Source organism: Dromaius novaehollandiae, chromosome 5, assembly GCF_036370855.1.
Source record: "Dromaius novaehollandiae isolate bDroNov1 chromosome 5, bDroNov1.hap1, whole genome shotgun sequence".
Lineage (NCBI taxonomy): Eukaryota > Metazoa > Chordata > Aves > Casuariiformes > Dromaiidae > Dromaius > Dromaius novaehollandiae.
Window position 1 is genome coordinate 4,479,558 of NC_088102.1, and position 27,463 is coordinate 4,507,020.

A 27,463-nucleotide genomic window follows, 5' to 3' on the forward strand; every position below is an offset into this window, starting at 1 on the left:
AGTCCGGTGAGCACGAAGGAGAAACCATGACATGGATGCCAAGAGGCAGAACTGTCCCAACCTGGCATTGCTCTCTGTAAGCAAAGAATATGCAATGGTTGCTTCAGCGTAAGCCCTTCCCGTAAAGCACACGATGCTGAACAGCAGCACCACATTAGAGCTATTCTTCTGACAGCATCTTAGGTTATACAGAGCAAGAGATTAACTGAAGGACCCTGCATATTCCAGTAGCTGAGAATCTAGCTGCTGAGATACTAATGAAACGTAATGGTGGTATCTGCAGAATATACTCCTTTAAGACACCAGCTGGGAGATAAGCGGAATTTGTGTTCTGTCCTTCTTTGCAAATAGGTCTAATCATTTCCTTACTAAAAGTATCTTACAGCATATCTATCAGCAATATCTATCAGCAGCGAAGCAGAAAATATTTTAAGATATTACTTTTAAACTCCCATATCAGTTTCTCAAAAGTCCTTATAATTGTGAAAATTATTTCTGACAAATCCTGCAGTAATAAACATCCTGAGAAGTTCCCAAAACAGGACATTGGCATTTTCAGACTGAAAACATCCACACTTCTTATTTGGCCCTTTAGTACAATAGATCAGAAGCGGGATGAAAAGCTGGAGAGGTAAAACATTTTCATGAGCTTCAGACAGTTCTTTTCATCTTGCAGAGATTTTTTGCAATTTTGCATTTTCATGCTGATTCACAATGGGAAAAATGTAACGTGGGAAACTGCTGGGAAACCTGTTTCCTGTCCAGCCTGACTTCCAGCCACAAACCGCAGGGCTTACGGCAACACGGCTCCGAACTGCAGGGCAGCGGAGATCCAAACCCCTCTTCGCTCCTCGGGCTGGGCTCAGCGTCACAAGCTTCTCCCAGGCAGCTCCCAGAGCATCACCGCCCTGAGACCACGTCCGTTTACACCGGCTTTCCCCTACTCAGCCAGCCACTATCCTGTTTCTCACTGTTGAGGGTTAATCAAAAACTTCCTCATTCCCTGCCTGCTGCATCCTTACTTTTTCCAAGAGGCTGGAGGGCATAACCCGAGCATGTGGCAGTGCAGAGGCCAAAAGGGGTCTTAACGATGCACATTTGGGGCTGGTCTGCTTTACAGGTTCAAGGGTTCAGTGCTTGCCCTTTGGCAACCTAAATAACAAAGTCTTTTATTCCACCACCTAGTATTTTGTGTTGCATTTTCACCTAAGAAAAGGTAGGAGCGGTAACAGACATTAAAGGCAAGCGGAACATGGTCCAAAATTCACCGCAAAGAGATGACCTTCCTTTCGGCAGCTTTTGGATCAGGATATTAGAGATCTAGCTACAAGACTGCACAGGACCAGCTAAAACATCCATGGAAGTAGCACAATCAGGACCACACCAGCAGCTCGAGGTGCTCTGCCACATTACCAGTGACACCGCATTAGAGAGAAAATACCTGGATTCATAAGGCACCAGAATGCTCTCTGGGGTAAGATTAAGTAATTTCTACTTGAAACAGCTATTGTGAATTTAAAAACAAAGCTAAAGAAGACTTCTTATAAACTGCAGAAAGTAGTAAAAAAAAAAAAAAAAAAAAACCCCAAACCCTAAACTGAGATGCTTTGGCACAAACATGCTTGAAAGTCCCATTTTAAAATGGAAGTCAAGAATCTTGTTCATCAAGGGGCACAGTGAAATGCTAAGACCCTTTAAGCAGCTACTCTTTAAGTACAAAGTATGGGACGACTGCAATGAGATACTGACTTTCAAAGAGACATTGAAAGAGCCATAAAACCAGCAAGAACAAATCAGAGGTGGGGTCCCTGCAGCTTGAACCTGTAGTCAGGGCAGTTTGCACTTCGCCTCTCCCACGTCCCATGTTTGCATTCAGTGAAGCACCAGGGAACAGGCAGAGTAGCTGTGAGAAGCGGTATTTTGTTTAAGAAACAAACAGGGAAATTAATCTGTGGCGATGTCCACAGAACTGTCAAACGGAAACCTTCTCACTGGATAAATCACTGGGGATTTTGAAACCACAACAGACTGCTCCAGGGACATCTCATGCTTGCAGGGGCCTCATTGACTTTTCACACTCCAAGGGAGAGAGTTGGCTAAGATCCGCTGGTCAAGAGCTGCTGCAACTGCAGATGTGGAGGGAGGGTGTTTTGAGGGAAAAAGGCTGATGTTGGAATTTGCTTCTTAATGGGACCAGAGAGCACTGACCTCCAGGACAATCTGAAAGCTTGAGAGCCAGATATTTCTCTCCACGTACTAGGACTTCTCCTCTTTTTCCAAGGAAGGCGAGACCATGTCGACACAGTCAGCATCAGAAGCTAGGCATGCATTTTTAAATGGTTCTGCAGCGGCACACAGGGAAACACAAAACTTGGTGGCATCTATAGCAAAATGTGGGTCAAAAGGGATGCATGAGAAATCCTCAGAGTAAGGAACCAGTTTTGGGAGAGGCCAGCGCAGATTGACTGCTCACTAGCATGCCAATATTCATTTAAAAGGAGAGAAAACTGCTCCATCAGTCCCAGAGTTAAGCTAACTGAGGGCAGTGACCAGACAACGTGTAAACGCAGTGACAGAGAACATGCAAACCCGTCCTGAAAGCTGAACACATCCATCTGGGCTCTGCTGAAACTGAGCTTTCAGGAGTAGGTCTCGTGGTTCCCAACAGTAATACGTGCCGATTAGATTTCAAAGCTGAAGTTGGGGAATTTAATGCTTCCACAGCACTTTAGGCACTGAGGATGCATGGGTCATCCTCAAACACACAGTCTTGAACGAAGCTTCAACTCCAGGGGACAGAAATGAAAGCAAAAATGAAAACTGAAGGCTTCAGGAAAGGCTTGAGCGCAATGGGCAAGAGACAAACTGCTAGAAAACACCTGTGGAAGAGACGGGAAAAAACTAAACCAAGAGAAAGGCTGTTCTTGGGGGAGATGGTTACGAAACGCAGACCAAACAGACTATGATAAAAATGAGAGTGAAGTCCATCCAGTAAAGCAGAAAATGAGATTGTCACAGAGGTGACATTCTGAAGATTTTAAAGCTCTTCACAAGATCAGCAAAGGCAGTAAGTATGGGCTCTGGAAAGCAGTGCAAAGTGGTCAGTACAACTGTGGATGAAAACAGTAAGATGATGCTTAGAAAGCTGGAAACAACAGAGTATGAGTGGCAGCGTATCACTGGGTCTCAGTGTGCAAAAGCCTGCTGAACCACTGGCAGTCACTGAAGATGTATGGAGAAGATTGGGAGATGACCCTGTAAAACACCACAGGTCAACCAATTTCAGTCCTGCTTACACAGAAAAATGTTGTGGGGAAGCAGAAATCTAATCTCCAGGCTACTAACAGAAAAATGGGAAACAGGATGAATTTCAAATAAACTTGCTGGGCAGAGGGCACATAAATACACATTAATTATCTAACTGCAAACAGTTGACATAGTGATTCATGAACTCAACTTGGAAAATAAAAATCAATTCCCACTGATTTAGCTACGGGCACAGTCGGTTCGACTGACAAGCGGCATGGGAAACGAGCAGAAGGACAACAGAAAATCAGGACGGAGGAAGAGCTGGCACCCAGACATAATACAAACATGAGAATGTGAAACATGGCTTAGTTTAGCCTAGTATTAATTAGGAAAGGGGATAAAATAATTTGAGATGGCCAGCTATATTGTCATGGTAAAATAAAACAAAAGGACTCTAATCTTAGAAACACAGGAAATAAAAGCAGAGAGAGAAAATACACAGGGGAAGAGACTGCAGCACAACCATGACAGGATAATTAGGAGCAAAGGGATGGAATTCAGTCAAAGATTTTTAAAGCTGATTATCTGCAAAAATGGCCTAGTAGCAAAAAACTGCGAGTGTCAAGTTTGGACAAAGCACTCAAGGACAAATTTCAGAAAACAGCTCTGTATCAGTAAGATGACCGACAACAGCCCAGTACATTTCCCTTATCTTGGTTTCTCAAGAAAAACTGCCAGTCAACACAGCTTGTAAAATTAAACTTCTTCCTTGCGAAAGAAAACAAGTCAGTAACTGGAAGCCAGGACATTCCAGCTCTACACTATGCCATGGACCATCTGACCAGGAAGCCTTAAGTGTGAAACTTAGACTCTAGCACGCGGAGACGTGGCTCTACTCGAATTGCATTACCTTGCAGAATAGAAATGAGGCAAACCTTTTTCTAACACCTTCAAAATTGTTATGAAATAGCATGACTTTCATCTTTGCAAGAGGGTAAGAGATGCTTTGAGGATTAAGATGATGAAAGTCTGCCCACAGCATGCTTAACATCTTTGCATACACTTTAGAATGAATTTCCATTTATTCATTAGTGGTGTTTGCTCTTTGTAATTAAGCTTGGAGATTATTAGGTGCTTCATGAAGTTAGAATCATAATCTGCGCACTACGATGCACAGGTATTGGTCCTTATTCTCCCTTCTCCCGCCAGCTTCATGATTTATTTCTCCCCGAGTTGCCAGGAGGTGCATAAAAGTAGAATCTCATCCCTTATATGGAGAGCAGTTAGCAAGTGCCAGCACGCTCCGACGGGAGGGAAGCAACTACTCCATAAATCTGAAACATGCTCTGGACAACAGCAGAGTCTACACAGACCACAAGAATTGCAGGAATCAAACCCCGTTTGTTTATAACGTTTAAAGAGAGATCTAGTGTAGATCCACTAGTATAAGGGGATAGCGTGGCAGCGACAAGCTGACCTTCTCAAAGCACTGAAACACAAACCACGCACGTTTGGAAATGTTTTGCACGTTGTAAATATAAGAGGAGGGTCACCTTTTACGCTGAAGTTCTCCTAATTAGGAAGAGTTGCTTAGACAGCGTATCCGGAAAACCAGCAATGTAAACAAAAGCCTGTTTTCTGGAGCAGGGGTGTCAAACTTCCTTGCCTCACAGGGTCCATTTTAACTTTCAATGATTGATCATCAACCAGCATAAACACGCCAGGCAGGAGTTACCATTCACTGAGGCCAGAAGGAATTTTTCCACAGAGATCCATGCTGAAACGTGGTTTTTTTACAGCACCTGAAGATCTTTGCTCAGTGTTGTTTCACTGCATTTAGATATGCTTTTCTGCCCTTATCTTCCCTCTCCATTCCCCTCTGCTTTTTTTTTTTCTTTGCATTACTTTTTCCTCTTTATAGTTATTCCTAAACCCATAACCCCAGCATACAGGCCTAAGCCCCAATTCCTTACCCATTCCACCACGGGCTGCGGAGACGAACAGCCACCCATGCACTCTTATTGGGGAGCACAGCTACCCTCTCCCCCCAAGGATCTGAGAAAGGACTTCACCGCAACCAGGGGCAACTCGGAGGCCATGCATCCGACACTTCCACTCCAGAGCCTTAGGTGGTGTTTTAAAATCTCAACAATGACCTTTTAGTGTTTCATTTGGAGATTATTTCCTTTCATTGCAATATTTCTCTACTAACTCCTCCTGAATTAGATTCAGGTACAAATCTAACCTAAGTTCTGGTATCCTCAGGCCTCACTAAGTTTATTTTCTGCTGCCATCTTTCCTCTTGTTACATTCTTTGCACATATATAAACATATACATATATGTTTATACACATACGCACGCGTGCACGCACGTACTTAATAATGGTAAGCAAAAGATAGTTGGATCCTCTGCAAACCAAGTCAACCGTGAGGCCAAAACCTTCACATGCTTCAGAAACACCTGTGGCGTGGAAAGGCCTAGCAAAGCAGCTACTTACCTTTGAGAAGAACGTGACCAATGTCGTTTGTGTGAAACCACAAATATTTATTTTTAATGAAAAAATACTTAAAGTGTGCCACAGTGTCCATATATTTCATTTGAATAGTAGTACAAAGATATGTATTTCTGAGAAAAAGTCTTAACACTGTAGAAAATAAATGTGGTTCTTAAATTATGTCAAAAGAAACCAGTAAAAAAGTAATGTTTTATACACTGGAATAAAATGAAACAATTAGTTAGAGATAATAATAAATTATAATTACAGTATTTCAAATATTTGCTTCATGCTTTTTCAGCATTAGTTTCTAAACGTGTCATGTATAACAGGCCCTCAGAAGTCAGCAGTCAGAATGGCCTTTCAATGGAACTGTGGATAATAGGATGTGGATCTGAATAAAGTCCTAGAAAAATGACACCACCGCTTGTTATTTACTGATACATAAAACATCAGAACATGGCAGTTTTAGGTTTTGTATCTAACATGTATTTTGTTAATGGAAATTAATTTAGTTATTTAATTAACTAATCTTTATACTTCAATGAACTAAACAGCAGTTATGGTCATTAACGAGTATGTCACCCAGCACACTGCACAACCGTGCTTACGTGATGCTACACATTGTATTGGCTTTTTATACAGTCAAACTTAACGAGAATTTGGAATAAATTTAGGCCTAATTAAGCACTGCAAAATGTTTAAAACTATAAAGTGCTTTTAAATAGAAATCATTTTTGCTTTTTAGAAACAGGAAAAAATCCAAACATGCACTTAAACCTGAAACCTCCATGCCTTATATACTGCAGTTTAACAGTAAAACATCAGTTTTGTGCCATTTGTTTTAAAATTTCCTCCCCCATCCCTCCCCCTCCCCAGTCAAAAATTCAAATAGTGTCTAAATTGGATTTGTCAGGATCTTCTTGGTCGTGTTTGCACATGAAGGTTAGAAGGAAGAGAGCAATATCCAGAGATGACCAATAGGCAGTGTGTGACGTGACTGCAGACCAGTATCTGCTCTCCACAAGACCTTCCCTGAGCTCGAAATCGATCCTGTGCTCCAGTTCCACTAGAAATTGAACAAGAAATAAAAGTGTTACTGGAATTGTATGTTAAAAGAAGGAAAAACACTTGCATGTTTTTGTCAACTTTGGCTTCTGATTCTACTTGTTGTATATAAAATGGACATAACATCTCCGTGTTCACATTTAACACCACACTCATCTACCTTTTTTAAAAATATGCACATACATTTCATGCCCACATATTTACCACAAATGTAGCCTGAGAGTGTTTCTTGGTTCAGAAGGCAAAACCCTAAAGCTTGGAAAAAACTGATTTTTTTTTTAAGCAACTGTTTTCCTTACAGTAGCTATATAAATACATTTATGCTCCTCATGGTAACTATATGAAAGTATCCAGCAGATGTTGAGGCATAAAGAAACCATAAAGGAACTCTGACTTTCAGAAGATGGATGCTCTGAACTTTCTGAAATAGATAGATCTCTCATATCTTCAGTGGCTATGCAAGGAGATTAAACTATGCACAAAATTATAAGCCCTTTCTGAAAATCAGCAGTCCCTACAAAGCACAAGCTCTTTTAATTTCCACATTATTCCAAACATATTTCAACAGTTATCCCTTCATTTCAATGGCTGTTTTGATTAATACCACATTCAAAGCAATTTTCACTGCATGTTTAACTGGGCCAATAGCTAACCTATTGTTAAGGCACTTCAGTGGTTAGAAAATCTCTACAAAGCAATAGAATAAAAAGGACAAAACTAAAAGCCTGCTTAGCTGCAAAAGCCAGAGCCCCATACTGAGTAAAAAATGCAGCCATTTATCAAAGCCAATTTCAAGGAATTTTAATTCTTGGCTCAAAGAGTACGTAAACGGAGCATCACACAAGCGCTGCCTCCACCGTCATGGCACAGCAGCACTCCGGGAATGACGGCCCTCCATATTTTCACAGCAGCATTTCATCGCTTTCCAAATGCGGCAAGGAGAGGGAGAGTCAGAGCCTCTGCATACTGGAGATAACCACAGTCATTTCTACTAAGGTGCATGCATCCAAAACCAGTCGCTCTGCAAAAACAACGCTCCCATCAACTCCGTCTCTCTCTGGTGAGATTCCGTTACAGAAGCTTGGGCCAGGAGCCAAATCCCACCACAAGCCATGTGGCAGCCCTCTCAGAAGCAAATACTTGGGCCATGGATTGCATCATTCTGTTTGCAGCCTCGCTGGCCTCAGCTCCACACTCTCCTTCTATGGCACAGAGATGGAGTTTTAAACAGGGAGAGATGCGGGAGCTGTGTAGAAGGCCTTGAAGTGCCATACGTCCACTGGAAGGACCTCATCAAGAGCTCTGCTGTATTCGCTGTCATGCCACTGTGTTTCCCTTAAGTTTAAAATAAAGTCTGCGTCCTCAGTAATGACTCAGGATATCTATTGAAATTAGCAGTGATCAAGGGACTGCAACGTATCATGTGAATGCTATCACAAGATACGGCAGTGCCACTACTTGTGACTGCTTAGATTGCAAAAACCCCACCTTGCAACAGTGCCAATGAGAAGTTCAGAAACTGAGTCAAGTATGAATTTCTGTAAAGGAAGTACCTATGTTTTTCCGAAAAACAACTGCTAAAACTGCACTCTGCATTCTGGGCAGCCCAGATTAGCGCAAGAACAGCCTCTGTTTCCAGTCATGCACACCTTTAAATATAGATTGCTTCAAAACTGCAAATGTACAGGAAAATTTAAATTAATCCATTTTATTACAAATGGTAAGTGGGATTCTCTGTGGCAGTTATGTTGCTTTCCCTAGTGAGAGTTTAGGAGCTACTGAAATACAGATCTAATTAGCTAAAACTCTGCAAAATACAGGCATATTATATATACACACACATAAGTATATACATGCATAAATATATATATACATGCATATATGTATATGTATGCATATACACAGACACACATATATACAGATACACCTCTTTCAGGAGAAAAATGGAAAAAAAAGGAGAACAAAGAGGGTCAGTCCTTGGAAAGACCTAAGAGATTCAAAGAGCAGGAATAGATTCAATTTTTATCATTCTAGAGCAACCCAATAAAATTAAATAGGGGCGTATGTTTGTTGGTATGTTATTCCCACCCTCCCCCAGCATACATGTGCAGCCCACTCAAGATCTGTTTTCCACAGAGAAGCTAAAAGGCAGAGAGGGTTGGTAAGGTGCAGGACTGGCCACTAACATGGAGTATCGAGAAAGCCTGAGCTGCTGTGCGGGAAAGGCGGTGTTCCAACTGTTGTGGCTTTCTTCTCGTCTCCCTCTGCTCCCTCCTTTCCCGGCTCAGGTGTCTGTGAGGTGGTTGTACTAGATCGACCAAATCTCGAAAAAAGCATCCCTCCGAGGCCCTTCCCAATACTCGCAGCTCCTGCATTCAGTGAAGAGGAAAAACAAGCATAAGGGCAGCTGAATTCAAACCACAAATTAAAGTCACTGTAACACCCATCAATTAGAGCTGAGCGACAGACAAAGGAAAACACTATTCATGCTTTTCTAGGGTGGGAACAGCCTATCTAGCTTCAGTGTGTACTTTTTAATCGTGAAACCAATCTAATGTACAAGCAAAGGTTGTAATTTGGAAACTGTAGTTAGGGAAACAAAAATAAATGAGGATACTTTTGCACCAAGAAATCTGGTGCTTTAAAGGATACATGGTAATTAGTCTTAGACTATTTATGAAAGAAGAAGGTAAAAATGTTTTACAACATTAGTACCTTCTGAATATAAGAATCCTGTTAGGACACTTAAGACTCTCCTTTCATTAAGGGTCCTTATGTTGGCATAACCCTTACAGAGATTTGGAATTGCTATATCACTCTTGGAAAGGACTAATATGATCGCTTAGGAATAGGGGTGTAAGAGATCTGTGATGTTTTCTCCTGACTTTGCTGCCACCTCATGGACAACACATTAAAGTTACTATAGTAACACAGAGAAAAGCAGTGCAGTGTGATAGAACCCTGCTTTGAAATACTGCATATTTTTACTTAAGGACTAAACTGGTTATACACACTAATTGTTTGATTGGGAAGATTCCTGGCACCAGGTCACATTAGCCTTCTTCCAAATCCCATGTAGAGAGCTAAAGAAAGGCCTTAATTGAACAAAAGCTGCAAGTACATGCTCAACTACGAGCTCCAGTGAAAGTGAATTTAAGGTCCCTAAAACTAAAGTTTATTTTGAATCAGAATACCAAAAGGAACAGACTCCATATTAAAACAGCCTGAATTCCCTCGTGCAAAATTATGAGTTAAAGGGAACTGTAATACTTACTTTATAACCTGATTTTTCTCCTATTTGTCAATACCAGAAAAGGTTGTCACAGAACAAGCTTTAAAAAAATTTCTCTTGAGGTAAAGTGGAAACTATTAAATCATCAGGATGTTATTTCAATAAGGAAGACAACAATAAGGCAGCAATGGCATAAACTCCCTGACTTACATCCTCTCTCCGCAAGCCTTGACTCCAGGGTATGTAAACTGTCTCTTCTTCAGAGTAAATGTTAATTTGGTCTAAAACACGGAATACACCCACACCGTAAAACCACCAAAAAGAGCCAGGAATAGCTTGTTTACTGTTACACCTTAAACACCACACAAGAGAACAGTGATGGTCTCCAAGAAGCTTCTACATAAAAAAGGACAAAGAACAATTACCTAATATACTTGCTTTGCCTATGTTTGTTATGGACTCTCCATAATGGCGTCGAACCAAGACTGGTGAAGTAGTTGGGCTTGGTATAGCTGAAACACTTTCGCTATCGGTAACTGAGGTAGGTTCTTTTGTTGGGTTGAGAAAACTTGGCTTCATATGCTCATAAGGTAGAGGATTTGCAGTGTTGTACCAGTGGATCTGGACAGGCGAAATGTTGCTGTAGTGTTTCAGAATTAAAGGTTCTAATCTATAGGCCTGCAAGAGTAATTCAGAAAGTAAAATCTTGAGTATCAATAATGACTGAAAGTCACATCCCTTCCCAATATAAGTGCTCTTCAACCTCAGATCCAAAATATCTGTAACAAGAATGAAGTGTAGAAAGTGACAGAATAGTGTCATTATGTTCTGATTCACATTTATTTTCATAGACTAGAAGATGTATTACCTTCCCGGTTGTTTGCGTGCATGTATTTGCGCATTTCTCTGCAACGCTTTTACTACATAGTGCTGTTAGCATTCCAGAAACTACTGTTAACAGATGTTTGTTACAATGCATTGAAAGACCAAACCTTATATACAGCAAAACACATACTGCACATCACAACAGACAGTGAGGAACTGGCTATGCAAACATTTTGCTTGATGAAGCTTCATTAAGCATTATGCAAACCATGAATTGGTAGGGCATCTGTGTGTTTATTTAAAAAAACAACACATACTTTCTATCGATTATTTTTCTTTGTTTACTGAGATATCGGAAAACATTCTGCACATTTTTATCTAGGAAAAAGTAAAGTTGCTACTTGCAGAATGGGCCAGCTGATTGTAATCTGATCAATCAGCCTGGACTTCCAAGGAAAGTTTGCCACATGTTCTATCTTGGAAGTAGCTAGAGCTGAACAAAATCTTGAGATGAGCAGAACCAGCATGTTTTGATAGAAGTCTAAAGATAATCAGACTCAAGTAGAGTTTAAAAATAGATACTCTCCAAGTTACTATTCCATAAATAAACATGAAACTCCCAAATCAAGATTCCACCAAAGAAGTTGCCAAGGCCCAACATCCTGTCTCTGATAACAGCCAATAATGGCTACCTATGGAAGAGTGCAAGGACAGGGCAAAGCTATAACCAATACTTCCCTCCCAAGCACCATCTCATGCTCTAGCAATCTGCTACTCAGAACTCCTGGGGAAAACAACAGTGTCTTTGTTTTTCTACAGCACCTTGTAAACTGGTTATGAAGTTTATTAACAGCATCTTTGGACAGAAGATGTTTTACAGAAGTCAGTAAGTTAAACAGAAGTTGGAACTTGACTGAGAAGAATTATTGACTGAGAAGGGTTATTTCATCTGTCTTTGCAAAAAAAATGCAGAGTAATCTTGAATGTTATGCATATTAACATGAAAAGAGAAACAAAGTGTAGGATATTTAAGGCACTGATCTGTAGGAACTGTTGTTCTACAATTATAAAACCCACAATATTCTACAATAATCATTAACCAATAGTCATGTGCTGGAACATACATGTGTTGATCCGCATGCTTTGATGACCACACATACTATCACACAGCTGATGTTTAAAAATACTCAAGGTAAAAGCTTGCAACTGCAATTAGAACTCACCACTGGATCTGTTGGATGAAAAATATTTAGTAAGCGGTTACAAATCGTTTTGGGCAGAATATGATCTTGACTACCGCTGTTTCCCGGACGGATGCCACGCAATGCCAAAAACACTGCTAATGGAGATCCCATACAGAAGAAATTCTCAACCTAAGGAAAGATTTCATCCATGTTAATAAGGAAGGAAATCATGCTTTCTAACACAGCTGGACTTGATTTCTTTCTCTGTGTTTCAACTGAGGGACATGTATAGTATTAGTGAGTCAAAACAGGGAAGACCGCTGTAACATACATACTATAACATAACAGGTTAAAGTTTCCCACTTCTCTTTGCTGTGAGAAGAGAGTTACACATTGTGGAGCTACATAGTTGGAAAACTGAAAAACAAGTTGGATATTTGTACTGAAAGAGGTCTACCAACACTGGAAGGGTTGGAGTGAGAAGAATTTGGAGGATACTAAGGAAACGTGATGAGTTTGACAAGATTGTAAGTCTGTTTTCTCATGAAACATTAATCTTGCCCTAGCCAAGTACTCCATAGCTCATTCTGCTGCACACACCATCCAGGAAGTAGAAATGCAAGCTACACTGAGTATTAAAGACAACCTACAGAGTATTTATAGTAGTCACACACACATACAGGCTGGTGTTATGTACAACCTCTTGAAAACATCTAGTGTTAAGTGACTAGAATGGTGCTTGTCAAAAGTGCCACCACGAACATTAGCAATCGCTACCCATGAACAGGTACAACACACTCAGCGATTCTGCAGACTACTCTCACGTTGTCCAAAGCTACCGTGACTTCGCTCTGAAAGGACTGCCTCTAACACCGAGAGGCAATTTGAGTAAACCTCGACTGCAATCACTAACCCATCTGACAAAGGTCACTGAACATGCATCAGTGGTAACGACTTTTGGTCACTACCAACCTGGGCCGGGATTCAACAGTGACCTAGAGGTGAATGGCTTCGTATCCCATTACCAATCCTCAGACATCGTCTCCTAGAAACATCAAATGTAAAACTCTGTAGTCAAAAATATTTTCATAAGTCAAAGTTACTTTTTAACCTTTAGAATACTTTCTTATATGAAAAATTAATTTTACCGTTATCAGAACTTCGCTATAACTTTCCCAGTAGTAGAGCCCAGTTTGCAGGGCACTACAGCTGAGCAACTATTAGTGCACTAATACTTAATTGACAAGAGAAACTGCTGCATTCTTGCTAAGTGCACATGAAGAATGCTTGGATTCCCAAGTGCCTTTGCTATATGTCAGCACATGGAGCAAGGGGGTGGAAATAATGGTCCATTTCATCTATCAGATTCCAGCACTGCACAAAACATTCTTCCTCCTCTTACTTGGCACTGGTACCCCGCTTCTTTCTTCCAAAAGAATGTTCGAGTCCCATTTCAATGAAAAAAAGATCTAGGTCTTCAGCAAAGCCATTCAACATTGTGTGCTACAAAGCGCTGCTCTTTCTCATCTGTATCGTTACTCCAGTCTAGTTCAAAGCAGCTCTTCTTTCTTGTAATTAAGCTTTACACAGACCCTTACATTTTTGCAATTTGAACAAAAAGCTTTCTCATCTTCAGATACAATAGAAACAGATATTCACAGTGTAATCCTTTACACTGAATAAGTAACCTTTAACCCTGTCCAGCTGATATGCCTGTATCCAACGTTTGGAGTACACAGTTATGGCCTTTCTCCTTCAGAAAGAAGGCAGTAGGTAATGTGACTGCCAGCTTACACTTGCTAACAGACACTTAAAAGATATTTTCATAAATTCACTTTAGGCGAGTGCAGACTAGGCAGAAATCTCAAAAGGTAAATAGATCCAGTGGTTACAAGGTGCCATGGCTTTTGTTCCGTTATGTCGACTGATAAACACAAGATGAACAACGTTCACAGACAGATACTTTCTTCTTGGAGTGCAGGCTTCTTTGTTACGTATTTTCGTACATGCACTAGCCTTTCAACATCATCTTCCAGCTCTGGATATGCTTACAAAGACAAAGTATACCAGTAGCAGGGTACCATAAGGGGTGGCAATAGATGGATACCAAAGCCGTGTATATTAAGAATTGAAATTAAGTTGTCCAAAAATAATCCTTTAAACTGCAGCCATTAGACTCCTAGCATTATTGCAAAGTGGCTGAATAGAAGACTGCCGTGCGATGAAACCTACTGGGAATAATAAAATATTTTTGAAATACACTTAATTTTGTTGTTTCTCCTTGAAGGAGGAGTGGAGAACCTCACGTATATTTCTGTAAAAGTTTAACAACAGAGAAGCAATTTTTCAGAACATGACCTCTCAGTATAGCACCTTTTTCCTGGTTATGTTCCATAAACAAAAGACATAATGAATTCATTTGTATTTTAAGCAGAAGCTTGAACCAAATAGCCATTAATTCAACTCAAGAATTTTTGGTTCTTGTAGAACCAAAAAAAGTAGCTGAATGAGAAAATACAAGTGGGACAATGCACCTCTTTCGTGCATAGGGCGGGGAATAAATGGACATGTTTAGCGGTTAATGTTAAAATGGAAGACACAGAGGGTGGCTACAGTTTATGTATCTATGCTGCCTTTCAGCCTGGAGGATCCCAAACATCCTCCCAGAATGAGGAAATGCAGCCTTCTCCGTGGTAGCCTCCACCTGATCCTGCACCCAGGAGCGTTCTGCAACCCTAGCAGAGGGAATGGAGGAGACTTGCGTCACCATTACATGGGGAATTTAACTAGGCAGTTGCGTGTTGAACTACTGTGGCACTTTGCTGTGTGCAGTTTAAAGGTTTCCTCCTTTCAGATAAGACTGCACATCAGCATCTCACTAAGCTCTCATAATCCCTGTACATGTGGTAAACCACTAGTATCTTATAAATCTTGACATTTGTTATCAACATTGACAGCCCTGTCAGATGCTGCTACACAGAAAACACAAGGTCAATTATAAGCTGGAGCTTCTTCTAGACGAGTTAATTCTCCTCTGGTTACAAAAAAAGTGCTAAGGAATCCTGAAGTACTTTAACACAGCACATAAAGTCCAGATTTAAATTAATTTCCACCTCAGTACCACTTAGCAACTGAGGTATGCCCTGCCCTGCCCTTCCCTACCATGAATGAAAATCATCCTACCACACATTGCTACTTTCAGGAACCACAGCCACAAAGCGGTTGGTATCACACCCTTCCCCATGTTTTCATGCTCTTCACCCCCTTTAGTCTTTAATTCCTATTCCTCTTATATAGCTGGTAGGGAGAAGGCTGCACTTCTGAGCTTTATATTTACAGTGGGGTGTTTGTTGGTTTTGCTTTTAACCCACACAGTTCCTAATGATTTAGCAGCTCCTTCAATTGTGCCACCCGAGGAGGAGTAGGGGAGGTGGTCTGTCTAATGCATTAGAGCACAAGACATTCCAAATCTTCGTTTTTTTTCTCCCAAAAGGTTGAGTCAGTTCTGCAGATCGCTTCTCCTGCTATTAATCACCAGCCATGTTAGCTGCTGCACTTATTCTTGCGCTTGTCTTGCCAAAAGCTACCTCTGTTCTTGCTCAACATCAAGCAAGTTCAATCTTGTTTAATGTATGCTAGTTTCCTTCATCCTAGGAAGCTGGATATGTTCAGTCCATAAAAGAGGCAACACACTGACAGCGACCAGCCCTTTTCTGTACCTGTCCATCTGGTTGCATAGCACAGCCTAGAAAGATCAGTGACCAAATACTCCAGCCTCCTGCATATCATAGACCAAAGTAATTTGTGGATCAAACACTTGCAGCGAATAGCAGTTTGTGATCAAACTGGAGCCCTGGTCCACCCTGAAGAGCCAAGATGCTAGTAGCTGGTACCTACAAAGCAGTCACTTCTCTCTCAACAAGCTAGTCACCCTCAGTAAGCTGGTCTGACTTGCTGATGAGAAATCCTCTCCCAGTACCATCCTGTTGAAATCTTCCCTTGGGAGAAGCACCTTGCTGCCACATTCATGGAAAGCCTCTCTTCCCCTTGAGCTCTGTCACAGGCATGGTACTCACGCAATGAGAGTCCCTAGTATAAAACTTCACAGAAATGAAATGTCTGTCTTTCAGAAAGGGGAAGAAAAAGAGATATACAGCAATGGAAAATTACCTAGCAGTAATTTGGGTTGATACAGCCCTCTTCTCTTCCCCATCTCTTTTCCCTTCCCTTCCTGCTCACTCTAGAATTCCACCCACCCCCCCCCAAAAAAAAAAAAAAAAAAAAAAGCAGTTTGGACACAACTAGGTGAAGAATAATCTTTGCACAGAGCTGGAGAAGCATCAGTCTGACTCCAGTTTCCTTGATGGTAGAGATAATAGCACGATATATGCTGTTAAGCAGTGATGAAAAGGAGAAGGCTATGACAAATTGAATTATGGTTAGTTTTCTCTTTTTCATGGCTCATGATTGACCTTGGCTTCTAGGAGTCCTTCTGAATTCAGAAGGATATAAAAATAGCAAGTTAAGAAACAATAATCTATTTTCTTCTCATCTATCATGTCACGTTTTTATAGTTTAATATTTCAGGATATACTAGAGCAACTAGAAAGTGCTGCACATCCCACCAAGGAGCTAGAAAATTCCATTTCCCAATGGTATGTAATTCTAGCAATTTATACAGCCAATTAGCAATCAATCTATTTCATGAGTCTAAAAGTAACTTGTCCTAACTCTCAGACCAGAGTAGCTTGGAAGGAAAACCCACTGCTGGAGGAAGTTCAATCAGATTTGAAGCTGCTCAGAGGTGTGACATGTTAGAAGCAGTTCCCAAGAAAAATGGATTAGTAGACAAAGTAGAAGTGAAATCGTTTAAGATGCATGATTAGTGCAATTTATCAAATGACTTTTACAATCATATGGTTGTGTGTGTGTGTAATATATTAACAATTTATATACATGTTTATATATTTACATATAAACATATATTTGTAATAAGAACATATGAATACAGTAACATGTTTACACACACACTACAATCAATGAATTAAAATTATTCTATCAACATTATCCCTAGGGAAATAGAAAAAAATGTAATTAGAATACCTCACACCGCAGGTATATTTTTAAAGCAAGTAGAACATATAGTAAAAACCTCTCAGACATGCATACCTTAAATTTTAAGACAGGTGTTTTTGATACGGTGGATGCCTTTAACCCATGTAACCTTTCTTCTATCTCTCTCAACCTAGAAAAGAAGGAAATCTTTCTGAGATACAGTAGAAAATGTAGCATTAACCTCTCTGATCCAAACAGGCAGTTCTGCAGGGTCTGATGGCTGTGTCTGTTAGGAAAAGAGAGCGATGGCATCAGTATTTCTTGAGGCAGCTCAATTTATTAAGAAATAGTGCATGTGAAACCCTGTTTCTCTGACCATGGAAGGAGTCAAACAAGAGGTGGCAGTTTCTTTGTTCACCGCTCCAAGCAGCTTCCCATCCTCCTTCCTCAGAAGCAGGTGGCTAGCTTCTGCTTCCTTGGCGTTTTTGCTGCTTTATGCAACCAAATCACCTGTTTTGTTACCAGACCAACAGGAAAATCTGTAGCCCAGTCATTTTGGAGCTCCGTACTGTGGTGGAATATCTGGAGCATCACATCCCTTTCAACTGTCATTAACAAAAGGTTGTTTACTTGTTCTTCTAGTTATCTTGAATAAAAAAATGGCTACAATATAAAGCACTTGCAATGGACTGGTACAACTGTCTAACCCCAGCACTAGAGCATCCAGAACTAGAGTTCCCAAAGAGCATTTTACAAATAAAAATGTTAAGCTTAACTTCTGCCATCTTGATTAGCAAAAAACAAATCTGGAGCCACAGCATTCTGAAAAGCAGCACTTTCAAAAAAGTCTGTATGTTTTAAATAAATGTGATTCGGTCTTAAAAAAGAAAGCGTGCAGAACTCTTAACTCTCGTCAAATATTGTCAAAGGGTCCAATACATAAACTCACATGCTATATGCATATTATTCTACAACACAGAATACTTACACATGCTGTCACACACTACTCAAGCGTAAGTATTTTCAGAAATCTAGTATGAGTGCTAACATTAAAGCAGTAGAAATCCAGAAATTATAGGGTGCTAGCAGTATATTTTTTATAGTTTCAGACTGAATTACACTAAGATGGTTCATGAACAAGAGAACTACTCTGTTTATATACAAGTGCCCCTGTCAAATGATATTTAGGTTACTGTTGGATCAAATCTGAAACACTTCAGTGAATGCCTAAGGAATGGGAGCAGGAGTGTGAAAATGGTAAATTTTCACTGGTCACTGCTAGTCATATACCTGAAGGGTCATCTCACCACTGGGCAACTTCACTTGGTCTCTTATTTATCTTCTCTCAGAAAGGTTGCACTTTATCCAGCCTCGCGGCTGATGGAGATGTCCTGTACCAATCACTAATTATACGCAGACTGATTTCAAGCACTGCAGGAGATCTGATGCTGTATTAGAGCTTCCAGAGTACTGCCAGTACTAAGATAGGTTTCAAGAAGGAACAGAGGAGAACTGTGATCACAATTTACCCTCACTTCCCACTGGAAAGATTCAAGTTATATCTACTATTTTCATATTCTCCATCTATGGACATCTTATAGCACCTCAATAGCCAGGTTAAAGCAGGGAAGTCACCTTAACGCTGAGGAGTCATCACCATGATCTGCAAGGTCTTCTAACATTGAGAATCCCTACCAACACTGAGAATCCCTGCCAACACCTGCAAGCCACTGAAACTGTGATCTTATTTGCCACAGTGCACAGTGCTGCTTCACACCCAAAACAGCATTAACATTTCTAGATGGCAGCAAGCAGAAGTGGGTAAGTGATGCACAGCAGAATAATCCCCATAAACCCAAACACTAAGCTGCAATTGCAACATCTGTATCCAGCTGGTGGAGCTCAAATTGCAGACTGATCCTAGGAGAAAACCTTTCACTCCTGTCTAGAAATTCAGCAATTTCACTACTCAGTAATACTGCCTGCAAGCTACTTTGCTGTGTGTGTTTTCCTCAAAGATCTTAAGGGCTAATGGCCTGATCTTCTATCCTTCTTCCTGGCTAGAAGTGGCTCACGGTGTAGCTGAGCAGTGAGCAGCAGCTAGTTGTTTGGTTCTGGTAACAGCGTGCAAGATGTGTGTTCAGACTCCTGTCAGCAACACCAGCTCCCTTTGCCTGCTTAGTCCTGCCTTTGGCATTTACCATTGCCATTCAGCACCAACGGGGAAAACATCAGCCACAAAAGATAAGAGTCATGGTGGATTCTGCAAACGCCCAAAGGACATCATCTTGGGATGTGTTTTCTTCCTTAACAATGAGGAAGTGGATACATTACCGTTGTTTGGTTATATAAAGTTCTTCAAGCAAACGTTGCTCCTCGTAGCTCATCCAGCGGTCTTCAAGCTCTTCCTCCTCTTTCTGCAGCAGCTGTTCGTAAAGGCGGACAGGGTTCCAGCCAGTCATTATGTCGTAGGTGATCACACAGCCCAGCGAGTGGGACACGATGGAGACTTTCCCTCCTTTCTCCTCAAACTCTGGATTCCGAGAGCAGAAGAGCGTGTATAGTCGGTTTAGCTCCTGCTGCAGCCCTTTGACAAGCTGTTTTAAGAGGGGAGGGGAAGGAAAGAAGATTTAGTACTAACGTCTTACACTTCTGTTCATGTTCGCATGTCTTTGCCTACTACACAGACCAGCTTCTCAAACATACACCTAGGACAAGCATGATCTTCCAGTTCACTTAGGCTTAGAAGATGAGCACAATCTTCGGGTCAATTCAACTTTCTGCTGTCTTTAAAACAGCCCTCTCAATCCCCATCTATAAAATAGAACAAATGAATTTTGGCTCGAGGGACACTGACTTCTTTACAGCAGCAACTGGATAGTAGACAGTTCCTGACTCCAGTGGTCCATCTCTTCCATTCAGGCCCAGAAGGAACCACTAAGCATGGGCGTGTGATACCCACATGCCCTAGACCAGCTGCACTATGCAGCCCAAGACACTAAAGGCATTACATTGAAATAAATCCTTATAAAAATAACAGATACCTAAAGTACTTAACAGCATCCTCTGAGGTGAGCAATAGCGAGGTACTCCGTTTTCACTGAGAAAATTAGCACAACAGCAACTATTAACACACCTGGATTTCCCTTATTGCTCATTTCTCCACCAGTTTCTCTACCTTTTTACAGCACTGCATGTTTCTCCTGTGTCAGAGGTTCAGCTCCTTTTTTCAACCCAACAAGGCTGGAAGGAGAAGGGGCATTAGCCTGGGCCATATGTGATCTGGAATCAACTCACATCACTGCCACAAGCTTTGCATGTAACTCTAGACAAATTGTGCTCTCCCTTCTCCATTTATGAAAACAAGGTAATGGCATTCCTACCTCTCTGTAGGGAACTGTGAAGATATATCCATTAAAATTGATATGGTCAGATACTATGATGACAGTCTAATGGGGTCTGGGAAAATATCCTCAAATTGCTTTCGGATCTTTGAAAAACATGCTCGAACTCATCATAACCTTCGTTATTCTGCTCACGACTCGGCTGCAGGGGGACCAAGTGTTCTGTCTGATTTCATCTCCTACCATAATGCACCTACTGTAATTTTTCCAAAAGAATCAGACTGAAATAATGCCACTGAAAAATAAAAAGCTTTATCTTAGGCAGAAGGAAGACAGGCAAGAAGAAAAAGTACAAATGAGACAGGAAGAGCTAGGATTTGAACATTTGATATAAACAGTGCTAAGGAAAAGAACAAACATTTTTGCTTGTTGGTTTCGGGGTTTTTTGGAGGCACAGAACAGGAATGCAACATAGTTTTCAGACATGGCAAGCTAATCGTGTAGTATTACTGAGATAACTATATATTGATCCAATGTTAATTGAAAACCCCAGAGGCTTATTTGCCTCAAATCCTGCACTAAGGTACATATGCATGAAAATGTTAAGATTCATAGAAAAAACTTATTTAGAGAGAAATATTAAAAGCCATGAAATTAAAGAATGAGACAATATAAATAAGGTAGCTCTGCTTGTGAAACTCGACATGGTAACTGAGCAACGCTTCCAGGCGGTAGCATAGAGGAGGACAAATGCAAAATTGCAAATCATTCCCTTGTTAGCGACAGGAAATTAATGCTACAGAACATGCAATTTGAACATGATTTTTCAAGTGCCTGAATCATTACTGAATATAAATACAAATGGCAGTAGGACTGCCAGTGTTTGATACACATTTTACTGAGGCAGAAGCCACACAGCAAATGGTATGCCTCAAAGCACTGTGAAATGATTAACAAAGACTTGCAGCAGCTCAGGGAAATAAGTAACATCATTCCCGTTTCTAAGTCTCTTCGGCTGTGATGCTGCCTGTTCTTGCATTTGGCTCTATGCACACCAGGCACTACGTTCACACATGAATGAACAGGCAGAGGCTCAGCAAGAGTCAGAGCTGGAAACAGAAATCAGGACTAGATTTGGCTGGCATTTTTTCTGTTTAAAAAGGTTTTGATTAAAAACCAGAACAAAATAACAGAGATCTGTTGAAATCAAAGTGTTTCGGGGTACCTGGCAGGAGCTCAGTGAGACAAGGGAGCGCTGCTCTCCTGCAGTTTGGCTGGCTGACGTGGGACACCCCCAAAGGTGCCAACGCACATCGTCCTGCCGTCAGGGACCACAGCTGGGAGCTCCGGACTGGGAACTCCTGGGCCCACAGTGGACACTCTGGATGGAGCATCAGCTCCAGTTCCAGTTCCTCATTGCACAAAAGCTATTGCTCCCAGTGTACTGACCGCCTTGCTCAACAGCCCTTACTCTCCAGTACCCTACTCCTTCACAGTCCATTTCCTTGGAAAAACAGAGATCTTCCAGGAAGAATGAGATGATGTCAGCCTCCCCCACTGCTCATAGTCACAGAGCTGGTAAGTAATCTTCAGGCATTTATGGCATTTCATTACAAAGGTCTTGTTCTCTCTCAGTTTTGGGGCATAAATCACACCCAGAAAGTCCAACCATGTTTTTAACTGTCTTGCTCCTTAAAAACATATAGTTATTGAGGAGTTGGGCAAAAGTGAGGATAGCAAGAAGAAATTGCTTGAATTTCCAAACAGCTGCATATTCAGAAGTTTGTGGACCAGATCATAAGCTTTTAATTCAACCAGATCCCCTGACAGAGATTGTTTCTAAATCCCAAATAACTGGTTACCTAATTTAGTTGTACAGTAGAAGGTCCTGCTTTAGTGAGGCCTCCGGATTTTCAGGCACCATAAATGGTCTGCTTTGCTGCTATGGCAAAAAACCCCAAACCCCTCCAGTTGCAGTGGCTGCTTATAGATATTCTCATCTTGCCAACAGTTCTGTATCAGCGCTCAGATAATATATTTGAACCTTTTGGTATTTAATAAGGGTAAAAAACAAAAGAAAAAGCAGCTTCCTAGCTAAAGAATGATTTGATTAAGCAGTATAGGAAGTTAAAAAAAATATTTAACCCTGATTTACTTTCTTACTCTTCATAAACATACAATATCCTGACCTGTCGTAAAAGAACAGCTTGGTTTGAAAAAGGCTTTAGCCCCATAAGTGAAGTCTTTAAAGTCTTCTAAAATCTGTTTTGTCATTACAGCCCGATATATATCCTATTCTGTAAATATCAATCTCCTGTATATTTGTTAAGATTGATGACTTTTTTCACTGAAACTTAACATGAAAAGTGTAATTACCTATGAAATTTTCTCTCACACTGCATCACTGTAATTAAAGCCAACTTTTTAAGAACTGATTTTTTTCTACCCACAGCCTGTCCTTTTGCTCTTTCTAAAGGATTTACGGGAGTCTGCTTACTTTAAGAAAAACACCAAAGCAGCAAAAACACCTCCCTCACCTCCAAAAACCCCCTGAGTCGCTGCTCCATGGTGTATACCTTGATATACCTTGTTGTAAGGCTGTAAGTACAGACCTGGGCAAAGGATGCATCATCCCGAGACTGGTCTCCTGCTCATCGACAGTTTTCCCTGTTTCCACAGCTAGAACAAATCACTTCCCAATAACGAAGCCTTTTACCCACTAATTTCCCCTTCGTTACTGCCAACCTCAAGCCTCACTGCTTGCGCATCCAGGCAATCTATTATGTCTAGAAAGTGCCTGCTGGTTTTGCCTAAAAACAGGAAAGTAGGAATCCTCTAGGAAGGGGGGGGGGGGGGGGGGAAGAGTATAATGCAACATGAACAGACCCCTGTTTCTCTCTCCCCTCTTGCCTCCCCACTCCCTAGTTCCCAGCTTACTGTGGGGATAAGTGAGACAGGTTATTCACAAAGAGCCGTTTCTCCAGCCATTGCAGCACGCTGTTCTTTGGCACTCCCCCACAGGAGGGCTTTTACTACGGTTTTTCCCACAGAATGGCTAGTTTCCTCAATTTTTTTCCTCAACCAGTACTACCATTTCCTAAGGCTTCTCCCACAGACTAAACAAGCTCAAATATTCCACAAAAGAGTAAATATGGCAGGAATCAACTGAGTCATTTTTTTTCCAAGCAGCTGCTCCCACTAACCGTGTTTCTTGCTCTATTGCTAATGTGCTGGCTGCTAAGCTCAGCTTGGCTCCGCTTAACTCTTCCAGGAAGGACCAGTGAAATGTATCCTACCTCACTGAAGGGACTGGAAAATTGTAACAAATGAAGCACTTCCTAGTTCTTCAAAACAAGTTATATGCATGTTCCACATTTGCTGAAGAGGCAGGGGAGGAGACATGGGAGCACCTCGTTCCTGAGCACCTTTCACAGACCAGTTGTTTCACTGCAAAAGTTTGGTGCGAATTAAAATGCTATGAGCCTTGCAGATGCAATACTGCAAATACTCACGAATATCCAGAGAAAATGAAATACAAATAAAGTAGGACTTTATAATGCCTGAAGCCTTTAATACAGGCAAGTCTCACAGATAGATTTTTATGGCAAATCATAATCAGGCACATGAAGCACCCCACAGTTCTCAGACTGGGTAGGGAGCCCTTACGTACTATTAAATTTTCAGACCTGCTGAATGCCGGTAGAAGCACAGATATCCTTGAGATGCAGCCTCTGATGTAGTTTGACAGAACAGTATCCAAGGAATGAAGATATTTCCTACATGTTTTAGTCTGGTTCCAAAGGGCAAGGGAGAGATTTCCAGCAGTCTCAGCAAAACAGGGAGGGTGAATGGGAAAAAAATGCCACAGGAAGACTGAGCAGATATGGTAGCTGCTGATCCTCTGCGAAAATCTTCTGGGAATGTTTTTCATTTTTGTTTCATGAAAAGTAGATCGATTATTAGAGGCCTGAAGCTCCCTTTATCAGGTTAAGTTTTGTCAGTAAATCCTCCATGCGGGAAACTTAAGCTCAGAGGATCAAGTTGCTCAAAGGTTATCACCTTATATTCCGACAGACTGAGGTTAAATGCTCTATGGCCTTTGCAAACCTCATTAAAGGCCAAGTAGGGAATGGTCTTTCCACACACACATGGACAGCCAGAATGACAGTCGTGTGATTTCAAGGGAAGATAAATACCAGACTGCCAACCACGTAGCAGGGACGGGTCACAGGGCTTGTTCCGATCAGGTCATAAATCCCCTCTGCTTTCCAATTACATGCTTGTCTGGCACATCGCTTCCCACAAGCGAAAAACAACAGCCCATTCCAACCGCTCAGGAATCCTGGTGGCAAGGACATGGGTTTTCTTCAAATGAGACGAGAATCGCTCTCAGACAAGAAGCAGAAGAGGAAGCGGTGGCATGGCTGACAACAAGGGCAGGAGGATCACATCCCTAATCACCCCTTGGGTGCCTGGTTAAGGCTGAACTGCCAGAGCATGAAGGGGAGCAAGTAACCATGTAAGCAGTGAAATATCCAGAGCTGCGCTCTGGTTCAGCTGAGGCCCCTTTTGCACAGAACATTAACACCATTCTGTGCTGAGCTGGAAAAAACCAAACTGCTAAATCCCCAGCACCTGCATCCGAAACAGCTGTTCGGTCACCCTCCGATGCGAAAGACGAGCCTGCGATGCTGTGAGACACAAACATAAATGGGCCTATTTCTCGCAAAGCAAAGGGATGTCAGCTATGCGCACGGCAGACGAACACCTCCTAGACATCAAGGAGGTCCAGGTGGAAGGAAGAACCTGATCTCCCTGTTCTAGAAACCTGGACAGATTGCTTGGGTTGAAGGGGGCTCTTCAGCGCTCTCCAAAGTACCAGGGTAGAAAATGGTAACTTTTTCCCTCAATATCCAGCAAATGACTTTTTTCAATGAAACACAGAGTACCAAACCCCTGCTGGCTCTCTGAGCATCGGAAGTAACAGTTTACACTGCTCTTGCCAAAGTCCTCAGTGACCCCTTTGTAGCTGAAACTCGGATATAGCACTCCAGTCCCAACCTCTTTGATCTCTCAAAGCCAACAGAAATTTTGGTTTTCTCTTGGGCTTCACTGAGTGTCCTCTCCTGAGACTGTTTTTAACTCTGACCACCCCTTGCTGTAACTTTCAGAGGACCTTCTTCTCTGCCCCCTCCACATCTTCACCCTCTGGACACTTACTGACATGAGCAGCTTGCAGACCACGAGAAAAAATAACATAGAGCTACATATAAAAAGGGAGTGCAGGAAACCTGACCTTCGCAACCCCTCCAACTTGAATAGCATCAAAGTTTTTGTAGGCTTCGTGGGAAAGGAATTTTAAGGAGATCTGAAGAACAGCGAGTTTTGCAAACAGCTCCCTCCAAATGTCAAGAGAACTTCAGGAGAAAGTGCAAACTTGTTTGAAATTCAGCAAGTAGGCAGTAAGAAACTGGTGTGATGGGCCAACTGGAGGTGAAAGAAGGTCCTTAAAAAACAATGATGCAGTTCAGAGATAGATTTATAAAGGACCATGAAAGCAAAGATGAGGAGTGTTTGCTTCATGTGTACAAGAACATGAATTAAACAAGCCATGAAAGTATTGCCAAGCAGTTCCTTGAATACTACCTTCTACAGACCAAGCAAAAACTACGTTGAAGTAGTCTCAGTTAAAAATTTCATGCTTCATATCCCTCTCATTTTTAAGCACACACCGAACAATTTATTTTTGTTGCTGAAAGGACTGCATAACAGCAGGACATTTCAAATGCAAAACCTGATATCAAAGACAGCTGAAAGCTCCAGTAAATAATTAATACTTGTTCCAAATTTCAAGAGTACAATCATTAACCTCCTTTTTTAATACGTGTATAAGAAACTATCAAGCTATTTCAAGGTGGACAGCAAAGTCTGCCTGTGGGAGCATTACACTGCATTCCCCCAGCCTCCTGAAGCCTGTAAGGTACCTTCAACACCAAGCTCACAGTCACCATGTCACCACCCCTGTGTCTTTCATTTCCTGTTCTCAGCTGGGGGGAAGTGTTAAATACCCACCACATCACCTCGCATTTCAGCTGTGGCAGAAGTAATCCATAAACATCTCCTACTAATCTTCTGAGGCTATTGCAATATTTGAACTTAATCTTTATATATCTTTGGATGATGGCTGCAAATATTACTTATCCTGTATTAAAGGCATTTTCTGTGAACACATATATCAATAATTTACAGAAGTATAATCAGCCTAGAAGTAAGTACAATGCAGATCAGTAAAATAAGCACTTAACAATATAATGAAAGTGGCAACACTAAATTTATTATGCATCAATTAGCCTTTTTAATCTCCGAGACAGCCATTAATTATTAAAGAAATATTAAGCTACAGTAACATGGCTGTGAAACAAAGTCACCCACTGAAGACACTGACATCCAAGGTTAGGTTCCCCTAACGGGCATGAGCAAGGAAGGAATTAAAGTATGAAGTGATTGTTCACACAGCAGGTGTGCATCAAAATACCAGCTTACTGCTTCTCCTTATTTTCTGTGTAACATAACATTTTTAAACAGGGATTCTCAGTTTTACTCATCAAGGACCACTGGATAGATGAGGGCCTGCACAGCACAGTTCACTTGCAGCGATGCAGAAACTGCACAATTGAATGTCCCTGTGTTGGCTGCAAGCCTCCTCCAGACTGAACTGAGAACAGCCTGTCCGACATGTTCATGGGATAGTACTGAATTATTAATATCTGTCTAGCATCACATTACCTGTCAAAAGTCAGAGGCACCTTTTGGAGATTCTCCTACCACGCCGCAGAAGAATCAATACTTGAAATCAGAGAGGGCGTTTCCACTATGGTCTCATAACACTTAGCAGAACAACCCAGCTGCATCAGAAACACCTCTGTCTGCTATCTCATGTGAAAGCCAGCATGGTGAGGCTCTGAATTCAGAGAGAAGTTAGTGGCTACCCACTTGCAAATCCTGTAGTGA

At 41.4% G+C, this 27,463-nt stretch overlaps 1 protein-coding gene across 2 annotated transcripts in view; it reads right to left on the reverse strand.

The window, feature by feature from the left end:
* Positions 1–5,773: 5,773 nt before the first annotated feature.
* The window catches only part of DDHD1 (DDHD domain containing 1), a 69,535-nt gene continuing 47,845 nt past the window's right edge, over positions 5,774–27,463 (reverse strand). For both annotated transcript variants that reach the window (XM_064511845.1, XM_064511844.1), the window contains 6 exons: positions 19,443–19,705; positions 17,223–17,298; positions 12,093–12,242; positions 10,470–10,722; positions 8,999–9,181; positions 5,774–6,813 (listed from right to left, as the gene is read on the reverse strand). In XM_064511845.1, the coding sequence (XP_064367915.1) occupies positions 6,632–6,813; positions 8,999–9,181; positions 10,470–10,722; positions 12,093–12,242; positions 17,223–17,298; positions 19,443–19,705 (1,107 nt within the window). In that variant the 3' untranslated portion in view covers positions 5,774–6,631. The remainder of the gene's footprint in view (positions 6,814–8,998; positions 9,182–10,469; positions 10,723–12,092; positions 12,243–17,222; positions 17,299–19,442; positions 19,706–27,463) is intronic.